Below are 12,199 nucleotides of genomic sequence, written 5' to 3' on the forward strand. Positions count from 1 at the left end.
TACTATCCTGTGATTCAATTATTCTACGATTTTACGATTCTGTCGTTTTGCAAGGGATTCAAGGATCCCTCCTTCTGCGACTCCGTGACCCACCGCCTCCCCGTGCTCGGGCCGGAGGGGGCCGGGGGGGCAGCGGCGCCGGGGCCGGCGGGGGGTGCGGAGCCGCCGCGCAGGGCGGAAACGGGGTGGGAGCCTTGCGTCAGGGAGGGAGCGGGCGGGACGGAGAGACGGACAGAGGGACGGAGGGAGCCCGCGGAGGAGGCATGGAGTTGTGCCCGTGCTTCGCGGCTGGCTCGGGCTGGGCGCTGCCGCTCCTCCTCGCCCTGGGCGCCGGGCTCAGCCTCGCCAGCCCGCACCTGCGCTACAGCCGCCCCGGCGCCCGCAGCAAGTGAGCGCCGCCCGCCCCGGGGATGCGGAGCCGATCCAGAGGGATGGGGCGAGCGGGAGCAGCCGGGGTGGGAGCCCCCGGGGGGTGCGGAGCCGCTCCGGAGCGGGATGGGGCAGCCAGCGTGGGAGCCCTGCGGGCTGCCGGCGGGATGGGGCGAGCGGAGACGGGATGGGGCGAGCGGAGACGGGATGGGGCGAGCGGAGACGGGATGAGGCGAGCGGGGGCAGCTGGCATGGGAGCCCCGGGGCGAGGCGGAGCTGGCGGCGGGGCGGAATGGGGCGAGCGGAGACAGGATGGGACGAACTAGGGAAGCCGCCGTGGGAGCCTCCGGGGGATGCGGAGCCGCTGCCGGCGATGGGGCGAACGGAGGCGGGATGGGGCGAGCGGGGGAGGCCGCCGTGGGAGCCCCGGGGGTTGCGGAGCCGCTCCGGGGCGGGGTGGGGCGAGCAGGGCAGGCAGCGCGGAGCCCCCGGGGAATGCGGAGAGGGGAAGGGGCGAGCAGAGCAGCCGCCGTGCGAGCCCCCCCGCGCCCTCCCCTGAGCGCCCTCGTCTTCCCTCTCCCTCTAGGAACTGGTGCGCTTACATCGTGAACAAGAACGTGAGCTGCTCGGTGCTGGACGGGACGGAGAGCTACGTCCAAGCCCAGTATAAGTGTGCCTGGAACCAGTTCCCGTGTCAGCCCACCCCGGTGTAAGTAGGCGAGGAGGCCACCTCGGGAATAGGGGGGCTGAGTGCTTGGCCACCCGCATGCCGAGCCCCGACGGAGAAGCTTTGGCAGCTGCTGCGCTCAGACCGTGCACAGCACCCCCAAAACAAAAGCTTACAGCCAGGGCAGGAGGACACGTATCGCCCTCTGCTCCCCAGCACAACCACCCCGAACAAAGCGCTCTCTCCTGCTCCAAACACAAGCTGCCGAAGCTAATTGGAGCCAGATTGAGCGCATTGTTGGTCCGGACAGCCAGTCCGCTGCGCACAGTTGGAAGGGAGCTGCGCTGGCACACCTCGGCTGGCACGGAGGTGGTAGAGCTTGCAGGATCGCCAGCACCTGCTGGGAGCACACCTGCACCACCCTGGTCCAGGTTTGCCAAGGTGCAGCGGCGCTCGAAAACGGTTTTATGGTTGGCGCGGAGGTGGTAAGCATGCAGGATGCTTCCCATAGACAGCTGGAACGCCAGCAGCTGCTGGGAGCACACCTACGCAACCCTGGTCCAGGTTTGCCAGGGTGCAACGGCGCTTAAAACCGGTTTTATGGTTGCTCTGTGCTGCTGGATGGGTGCATAAATGGTGAGGGAGAGCCAGGGACGTGGGCCAGCACACTGAACGGTCTGTGTTTCCCTGTCAGTTGTCCAGCAAGGGGAGCAGCCAGCGCAGAGATTGTAAGAGGGGATAATACAAAGTTACTTGTTTTATTTTAAGCTTCATGCTGTGGAGTGTGATGCTGTGGTAGTCTGTAAACCATCTACAGCAAGGTGTGCTGTATCAAGGCTGCGTGAGCCTGCAGGGACAGCTGGAGTCGGGGAACAACTGGATCTCACTTATTTTCTGGCTGAACCCGGGCAAATCCCCTTTCCTCAGTTTCTCCACTGGAAAAGCAGTCATATTTGTTTACTTCTGTTTGAAAGCTGTAGGTGACGAGCACTCTGTGAAACCATTTCACCTCCCCCAGAAATCAGTGGAAGAACACACATAGGTTTTCATGAGATGAGGCTGAGTGTTGGACTAAGGTGATGGTGAGGATTCTGTTACAACAAAGAATAACTAGCTTTTATTTTGACATGAAACAGTGAGGCTGGGAGGTCCTGGGTGCTACTGAAATAGACAGCATGATGATGCCACCCTGGGGTCTGTGACAATAGGTGTTGGGAGTTTGGTATTCAAATGCTCTGTTTTCTGTTTGTTTGGATTGTTATTTTTGTTAAAAAAACCAAACAGCTTTTCTGTATTAGAATATATAAACACTGGAATTTGAGGGAAATAACAAAGGCAGTGGACAGCTGAGTTACGCCGATTTGTGTAATTTCCCGTGTTTCTCTTTGGAGTGTCAAAATGGCCATTTTTGACTTCTGACTGAGCTTATGAGCTGTGTAATGGGGTGTGCCCTCTGTTGTGTGGAGTCTCAGTAATGGAGCTATGGAGGAGTGAGGAGGGGTTGAAACTGGGCTCTTTGAACACATAAATCACCAAGCATTAAGATAAGGAATTTCAGAGGCGGTAAATCAGGATTTTCTTGGGCTATCTGCTATCAGATAATGAAGAAATTGGAAATGCATTGCTTCTAGCTCAGGAAATTCCTGTACTGGGAACTGCTTGAGTGGGTCAGGTCTTTGGCAGGAGTCAGAAGGGAAAGCCCAGCTAGAGCAGGGTCTGAACTGGATGACCTCCAGAGGTCTCATCCCTTCCAGATTACTCTGTGGTTCTGTGAAATGGCATTGTCTGTCTTTGTGCTTCTCCTAAACATCTGGAGTTGGCTGCTGCCAGAGAGAGAATACGGAGCTAAACAGACACTTGGTCTCGCTTGCGGTGGCCAGTCTCATGGGGCTTTTTTGTTCTTTTGAGAATGGAATTAGATACTTATCATAAGCCTTTGTTTCCTCAGTTTGCCTTTCTTTGGTGAACGTAACTGTTACTTTCTTCACGACCCTAATGGCAACAGAAAAATAATTCTTTATTCTTAACATGAAATATTTTAAGTACCTATTAAGCGCCAGCTGATTAACACTGAAAGCAGCTGGAATATCAAAATTTTGAAATGCTGTTGTTCAAAACTCTCTGTTTGTAGGCTGTGACTTTTATTTTTTTATCTGGTGCTGGTATAGACGTTCTTTTAGTCACTGAGTAATAAAGGAACTAATCCAGTGCATTTGAAATACATGGTTCAAATCCTGCAGCCCCCTGCGAACAAATGTAATTTCATTCTTGTGAAAAGTATTGTTTAATTCAGTAGGAGTAGTGGTCTGGATAACGAAATGTGTTTATATGTTTGTAAGATAATGTGGACAAAAATAGGACAGGAAAGAGCTATAAAAGCAACAAAGAAATTACTGTGAGGCCTTTTCTGAAATTATTCTTCTTTTTTCCCTTTGTACACTTACACGCAGAAGTTAAAAACAAACTAAATAGGACATATTCATTGGAATAAACTGCAGTCCCTGTGTAGTCTCCTTCTGATACCCGTGGTTCATCTAAGAGCTCATTCTGCTGCAGGCAGTGGGGGACTGTGAGATCCAAATCAAACAAAGAGTTTGTGAAAAGTATCATAGATGTACGGGTTTTATTAGTACTTAAGTAGTATTAGGGCTTTTTTTTTTTTCGCGTAATTTTTTTTTTTTAAATCGCGTAAGGATTGTGAAACAGCGGATTTACTGTTGATTTAAATCAGTTTAAGACTAGGTTTAAAGAGCCCTTCTAATGTTTAGGTACAGTCTAGGTTATGCATAACAATTACTTAAATTAAAAGCTCACTGTATTTTATAAGGGAGCATTTCAGTTCCTCAAACACAGTGTACTCCTGAGTTTCACGTGTTCTTCACATTCACAAGAGAGTGTGTATTGCAGATACAGGTTACAATCAGCACCATTTTTTAAAATTAATTTCTATTTTTTAGCAAGAGAAGGATCTGGTGATTAAGCCTAAAAATCATATGCATGCATGAACCCTTTTTATCTACCCTTTAGGCCCATTAAGATATCATTTGTTCAACCCCAGTGCCACTGTTAGAATGACTGCTCTTCTAGGAGTAACTGTAATCGCAGTTTGGCTACAGAGTTTAGTTCCTGAAATGTTAAGCTGAAATTCAGGAAATTATTACACTTCATTGTTTGAGTGTTTTATAGGTATGTGGGCTCAATAGTGCATTTCCTTACTGAAAAAGTTAGTGAATGCTTTGGCTGATTAAGGTGTCAAGGATAAATGTGAGTTGAAGTGTGGCTGCTTAAGAGATAGGAAGAGAAGGAGCAGAAAGAAAAAGCAGAAGGGCCCTTTGAAGTTTGTTCCCTTTGAAGTATGAAGGGTTCCTGATTTATTTTTCTTAAAACTGTAACTAGCAAAGGAGTGCGGAACTTTGTTATTAGTGGGTCACCGGTCTGAAAGATGCTTGTACAAAAATATTAATGTTTTTACCCACTAAAGACAACTTGTATGTTTTGAAATTTAATACTGCTTCATTAATAACTGACCCCTCCCCACTTCTTTTGTTGTGGATTTCCTTTCCTAGCTTTCTTATGAATGGGTTAGTCACTTAATTAGCATTATTAGCAATTTGCAATAAGAGCATTGTCTGATTCTAAAAGCAAAATGTATTGCCCTTCTGGCTAGATCCTACATGCTTTTTAGGGCTGCAGTTTCTCTTGGATATCCTCTAGTCAATGTAGCCACTTCAGGGTAGGATGTTGTTATTCCAGTTGTTTGTTTTGCCTCTTGTGCTGTAGAGTATGTTGGGACACCTGACTGTGCCACAGGTGCCCCAATTTATAGCCCAGCATTTTGGGGCAAAACTGATTTTGCTAGTAGGGTCTTAATGTTAAAGTTTGAAGTGAAATGAGGTGACTGAAGCAGAGGGATGTTTTCTGGCTTTCCATCTTTGCTACTGAACTGGCAAATGGAATTTCCCCGAATGAGGTAGTAAATCAAATAGAAAAAAATTTAGATTAGGAGGAACCTCTGAAGGTCATGTGATACCCTCACAGCCCCCAGCTAACAGCAGAGCTAGCTTCAAAGTTAGATCATGTTGCTCAGTGACTTGAAGAAAGGATGTTTTATCAGATCCCCTAATTCAAATACCAGACCCCATTAATTCTGCTCATGTGCGTAAAGGTATTTGTGTGCTGAAGTATGTAACAAGTCGGGTCACCTGTCCTTAGCTTGTGGGAAGTAGATTTCATGATTTAGTGTGAGCTTCTCATCTTAAGACTAATGATAAATGTACAATAAGCAAACTTATTATTTCACTAGGTTGCGCATACTTAGAAAATGGTCAAGAAAATGATGAATGAATCACTACAGTTGAATTAGCAAGCCTCTCCAAATCTCTCATTGAGCAATATTTTCCAACTGCTTGTCGTTTAATACTTTCAAATGACCGTAAATAAGCCTGCTGCCAAACTAATCACGGTTTTAATCATTGCCAAGAGGAGGATTTAAAGTAAAAGGCTGAAATAACTTTAGAGTCTGTTTCTGCTAGTTTTCTGCAATCATAAATATTGGCATAGATGACTACTTATTAGTAACACACAGCTTTTAGTAAGCAGTGTTCAATGTTTATTAATAAAATAATATTGAGTAAAAGTCAGAATTTTATTACTGAAAACCCATGTATCAGACTTCAAGTTAAATGGCTTCATTGATTTACAATTCTCTTGCAGCCCTTGAACAACCTGTGTGGAGCGTGTCAACCCCAGACTCGGAATGTGTAGAAAATCCACATGAGTTAGTTTTCAGCCCTTCAACAGTCTCAATGTGGTTTTCTCTGTGACTGTTCGTTTGCTATAAATTAAGCATACAGAACAGTGTCAGAGTGCTCAGCACCAGGCAGGATAAAACCTAAGATATACAAGTCAGTACAGATCAGAGCCTGTATTTGCGGCTGGCTTCTAGCAATGTGTATCTCATAAGAAAAACGTTTGTGATGCACAAAAACTTGAAGGGAAAATGAGGGCTGTTTAATGTTTCCCTTCACATATCTAAAAAAGTCTGCAGGATTTTTTTCCCTACTTAGTGCATTTTGTATGAAGCAGAATTTCTTTGTACAGGCTCCAGCTAGCTGACTACACAGGGAGGTTAGCCTAAGGGGTTGTGCATTGAAAACTTAAAAACCTTCAGAACATACTTCAGTTTCCTGGAGTGCTTGTTTGAAAATCTTTGAGCGCCTGCTGGGTGTGGTAAACTTGCCTGGCTGTCTCCTTGTGCTTGAAATCGTGTATATCTGCCTCTATGTACTGATTGCAACAGGGTCTTTCTCTTCTGTGATCCAAATGGGGAATTTTCATTTCGCACGTCATTAGAGTTTGTTGCCATAATTCAAAAAAATCACAAACTGCTCATCAGTTCATGTTAATATAGTTATAAATGGAACTTTTATGGTTTTGTGGTTTGAGAAATGTGTGACCTAGAGGTCTGAGGCTTCTTCTGTTAAGCACTAAACTGTTGCCAAAACAACAAATTATTAATTTTAGGGATCTGCATCTTTTAAGATCTTTTAAAGGTCTGTTTTGTCTTGTATCACCCAAATAACCAAGGAACATTCTGCACCATTAGAAGGTGGGCAGTGCCAGTTTTATACATTGAAGATTATTACTCCCATCTGACTTTTTTTCGCATTTGCATCTCATCTTTCCTCTGCCCTCTGCTTCACTTTTGACCTAGTGTCTTGAAAAGTATCAGCTTGCAAAACAATGCTGTGTTTTATGCTGAAAGTTGAGGTCCCAGTTAATCCCACAGGTCAGCTCTTGCATTCATAAAAGTATTGGTTATCTATGCTGTGTATGTTTTCAAATATTCTGTCAACAGTAACTATTTCTTGGAATAACCCTAGAAACAAACATATGTCATGAGCAGAGAAGCAGAAAAGATACTAGTGGAGCTCAGTTTCTTTGGCAGCTTTGTCAGGAGCAGTGCTCTGCATCCTCACTTGACTTTTCCAGTGGTGTAAAGTGAGAAACTTGGTCTGTGCTGCTGAAAGAGGGTGCAGATGTTGTTAACACATTACTTGTTGCAAAGTCCTTTCCTATTCCATCACTTTTAGGTTACATCACAGTGCTGCTCTACATTTTTTTTTCTGAAGTCCTTTTGAAAGCACTGTATTTTCAGAGTTCTCCTATGATTTTATTTAGTGGGCTTTTAGCGGCTTATTGTTGGTCTGTCATGTGGCTGACTGTTATCGGTTTATCGTGTGACAACATGGAAGGAGGCAACCATGTGAGATTATCAAAGTTTTTAAATTCCAAGAAGGAAGCTCTGCTTTGAGCCTTGCCTTGTGGCTCGAAGTTACGTGAATGTATCCGATGTGGAGGTTTCTCTGCTCATTAGAAGAGAATCCCTACTTAGCTTTAAGGAGTGGTAAATAATGAACATTAGAAGTACTTAAATTTCAAACCTGAAACTTATTTTTGGGGCATTCCCTACTGGACTACAGTGGTCATCTTTTTAAGAGTAAAATCCTTGGTGGCTAAAGAGAGAATTGGAGGAGGTGTATGGAGGTACAGATGTATATCCATACATGCACAAAACCAATGTATCCTTGGAAAAATAAAATGCTAGTATGAGATGTGGGGGCATGTTTCAAAGTGTGCAGTCCCTTGGTTGTTTCTTCCCAAGAAGAAACATTTCTCTTCCAAGAGAGGAAATTGTATTTTTAATTTTATTTTTTAGATAGAAAAATTCTAACTGAGATGTGTGACATCAAAATTCACTGTATAAGCAAGCGATGGACAATAGCACTTCTGGAGATTTTGAATGGAACTACAAATGAAGCCCTGTGGTGTTGTCTGAGAAGAGCCGAGCATTTGTCTTCTACCACTTCCTATAATCTTATGCCTCTCTTACTAAAAAAAGAAACAAACTGCAGTAAAATTCAGCCAGATTCTTTCAGATGCGTTGAACTAATGTTCAGGGTTGAAGAGAACTGTGTCAGAGAGACACATGGCTGTAGGGAGCTGCTTTGGTCACCATGATTCTCTGCTCCTTCCCTGGCAAGGGGACAGTGTTCTTGAGGGGTAAAGGAGAGCAGCTTTTCTCCCTCCATCCTGAGAACTGGAGGAATGCAGGTCACCCATGCCAGGTCTCTGTCCCTGAGCAATTTCTTACAGCCAGAAGGCAATCTCTACTCACATTGTGCTACTCAGGCAGTATGAAGGTACAGAATAAACAATAAAAAAGTATCATAGAATCCTAGAATGGTTTGGGTTGGAAGGGACCTTAAAGATCATCCAGTTCCAACCCCCCTGCCATGGGCAGGGACACCTTCCACTAGATCAGGATGCTCAAAGGCTCATTGACTGGTCTTGATCACCTTCAAGGATGGGGCTTCCAGTGAATTCTCTGGGCAACCTGTGTCAGTGCCTCACGACTCTTCACAGTAAAAAATTTCTTCCTAATGTCTAATCTAAATCTCCCCGCTTTCAGCTTAAAACCAGTACCCCTTGTCCTATCATTGCAATCTGTGGTCTCTAATGCTCATTCTTATTTTATGAAACATTTAGTAAAATTACAGTGCTTTACCAGGCTGATATTAAAGTGCTCTTTGCAGTGACCTGGGATGGGTGCTTTCTTGGTTGTGTGCAGAACAGGCAGTTGGGTTCCAGCAGTTGTGTAGTGCTTTAACTTGCTCTCTTGCTTTCCTTCAGTTTCAATCCCTATTAAAGCCCTCAGCCTGTAGCAGTGTTTTATTTGGATTTTAGCTTAGAATAGATCTGCTGCAAATGTTGGCCGTGCTATACATTAATACAGACCTTATTAGAAGCAGCCTTATTTGCCTGTGTGAGCCTGGAGAAGCTGAGCCTCCTTGGTAATGTGTACTAGTGGAGGTCATCATAACCTTACATATCCCACAGGAATGCTTCAAAATTGTGTTTTTCCAAGCACAAACAATTTTGAAACACTCTCTGCTTGCTTTTGATAATTTATAATATATTAGGACCTGATTATTATGTTATATAAAGACCTGACCATGGCCTTGTGGGAACTTCAGTTGAGATGGCTGTGAGTGGGCCAGGCATTAGGCTAGCAGGTAAAGCCGTTGGCATTTTTTTGAAGAAAAAGTAATTCTCAGACCTCAAAACTGCAAACACATGTACTGACCTTCTTTATACAAATTTTGGAAAGCAAAATTGCTAGCTAAAGGAAGAGTAGCAGTGGAAAGATTAGACTACATCCATCTGTGAGAAGCAGCTTAGAGTCTCTAATGCCAGATCAAAACAAAAAACTATTTTGAGGTTCACTAAGATTCTTTTTTAATAGATTTTTGCTGCAACTTATGGTTGGGATTTATTACAGACTCCATGGCTTGCTTTCACTGAACACCTAGACTTCTGTAGGCTAACCTATTCCTGTCAAAATATCTTTTCACTGCTTCTTGTAAATGCCTTTGGATAAACAATAAAGACATATTTTTCTCAAATTAAGCTTATCTGTGGACTGGAACACAAGCTAGCTGCCAATGCTGCCATGTAGTAGCAAGGTTATAAAACAACAAAATCCAGAGGTGGAATTCAAGTTGCTCTAATTTCAGTTGTCTACTGTATAGAGGGATGAATGTGAGCGTGGGAACTTAGACATCTGTGGTAGCGGCAACTCAACTGCCAGTCAGCGGCGTCCAATGTGCTTTTTAGGTAATCAGATGTAAATAATGTCTTTAGGATGAGATGTATCCCTGTTTCTACTCTACTGGCTGTACTGACTATGTTTCTGTTGGCCATAAGGGAAATATAGACAACTAGCACCTCTCCATACCTACACAGTAGGCACCTGATGTTCCCGATTTTGTACAGTTGCTGAAAGTCTCTTCATGCCAGAGGAACTGGGATTTCTGTCACCATTTGTAGGGCTTGCAATTAGGCCTGCACTCTTGGGACACAGAAAACTGGGGATAATCTGGTTCTAGTTTAGTAACAGTGGGGTATGAATGGCTGACCTAAGTATATTTTCAGCAGAAGCCTTTGCAGCCTACAAAAAAAAAAGGAATGATTGGTCAAAATATGATTGCATTTAATTATATATTCTAGGTAGTATTTGGGGTGTCTGTGTGCACATGATTCTATGAAGAATGGATCTACGTTGGGTGAAACTACTAAGTAGTGAAGATTCGTTGTCTTCTGTTCAATACAACTATCATTTGCAGACTGAATTTATGGGACCTGTTCCAATGACTACAGTATTTTGGACCAACCTCAAAGTTTTGTGCTCAGAATAAACACTTTATACTTTGCTTATGTAGAAACGTATGCTGATTCTGCAGTCTCTTCCTCAAAATGAGGATGTGGTGGCACTTATCTCCATGCATTTCCCTAAAGGTTGTATGTTAATATCTAGTTACAGAAGTGAGCCATATGTTTTCCCACCAATTTCATCCAAATGTTTCTGATTTATTTTATCTCTATTAGGTGACATTCCAAATATCAGTGCTAACTGCTTCCTTCTGTGGTTTAGCACCATGAGAAAATTACAGATTGTTCCCTAGTCGAAATGTCTAGCATTTGCGGCAAATGTGTATTTTTAATTGAGTGTTTTACTAATAAAATAGTTTTCTCTCAAATAGGAAGAATATATGAATGCTATTGCCACACTGTATGAATTTATTTCAACTGTGAAATACTTAGATATTTAAAGTGGAGATTGTCATTAGAGTTATGAACATGTTTTCTCATTTGTTCAGTATGTTGAGTTTGTGGTGAAGATAGTAGCTGTTGGTAGTTATAAGACTGTTGTGGAAAGACTCGTAGCTGTTCTTGTTTTCTCTGTTGCAAAGAGAGATTAGAGACCGTTGAAACTACCCTTTATTCATGCTTTTAAAAAGGATGATTTGATTTATAGTATTTAGTTCAATTTACCAAAAGGATGTGACTATCATATTGGGCTGGAAGTCTACAAGATGATGGGATGACTCAGCACAAGAAATGCAGATGTATCGTGTGTAGCTTTTAACTACATAAGGATTTTTTTTTCACTGTCTTTGAAACACTTGTGAAAATAATTGTCTTTATGAACACTTACTTGCATAACAGAAATCCAAGTCTAATGGAGGAAGATGAAGGAATGTTTTAATATTTCTTAATTGCATTCCAGCATATCCAGGCATTAGAGTGGAGCCTCAATTCTTTAAGAAATTTATAAAGCTTTTGTGAATGCTTTTGACCAAATTGCCTCACTAGGTAACTGCATAAGGATTCATACCTACAAGATAAAAGATGTAAAACCTGGGCATTGTATGTTCCAACCACATAACTCTACCCAGCTGCATAGAGAAGCGAATTTTGTCTCTCCTGCTACACTGAGTACATTTTGTTTGGTTTGTATATTTGTGTTTGTATATTCTATATTTTCTGTGACTATGACTGAGCAATTGGAGTCAGAATACTGCAAATGTAAATAAAGACATATTTGATCTGTGTATTCTAGTACCTCCCAGTCCTATTTCATTAAAATATCTAGAACCAGAAATTCAGGATGCGGTCCCTGATGTTTTCTTTTGTTAGAACTGTAACCACAAATATGACTGTGTTCCATGTTGTTAGACAGTTGTATCCTCGCAAAATCCTGGAAGTCTCCAGCTCCTCCTCTGAAATCCACTAAGCGAGCAACGTTCTGGCTTTAAAAAAACCCTGTATGATTAAAAAACTCCCTTGGTCTGGATGCATGCTGGTGACTGTCATTTATCAGTTCATAGGGATGGTGCTGGCACCGTGACACCATTCTTTGCACGGGCAACTTCCACAACTGTGTGTAAAGCACATAATCGGCAGAGAAGCTGTAGCAATGAAGCTGTGATCTTTCAGGAACTTTTATATTAGAAAAATGTTAGGGCAAGTTGCTTTTTCCCAGCCTTACGTGACTAGCATTGCTGAAGTAGATGGGACTGCGTGTATGATTTGTTCAGCTGGGCTGGCAGTGTAGGGATGCAATAGTTCTTGCTAAGTAAATCTCAGTTTAATTTCTGAGCCATCCGTAAATGTAGCTGTCTTATTACCACAGATGAAGATGTAAAATATGAAAGTTGTTCTGTGTCCAGATTTTGAAGCTTTTTGATCCTAGATTATTTTTGCCCTAGGAGAATTGTGGTTCAGGTTATTCTGTACTTGATGTGCCACAGCTGAAGTCAA

At 43.2% G+C, this 12,199-nt stretch overlaps 1 protein-coding gene across 1 annotated transcript in view; it reads left to right on the forward strand.

Annotated features, from left to right (window-relative positions):
- The first annotated feature begins 216 nt into the window (after window positions 1-216).
- Window positions 217-12,199, forward strand: part of EMILIN2 (elastin microfibril interfacer 2) — a 37,823-nt gene continuing 25,840 nt past the window's right edge. The window contains exons 1-2 of the mRNA XM_009567963.2: window positions 217-388; window positions 956-1,078. Coding sequence (XP_009566258.2) covers window positions 264-388; window positions 956-1,078 — 248 coding nt within the window. The 5' untranslated portion in view covers window positions 217-263. The remainder of the gene's footprint in view (window positions 389-955; window positions 1,079-12,199) is intronic.

Source organism: Cuculus canorus, chromosome 2, assembly GCF_017976375.1.
Source record: "Cuculus canorus isolate bCucCan1 chromosome 2, bCucCan1.pri, whole genome shotgun sequence".
NCBI classification, from domain to species: domain Eukaryota; kingdom Metazoa; phylum Chordata; class Aves; order Cuculiformes; family Cuculidae; genus Cuculus; species Cuculus canorus.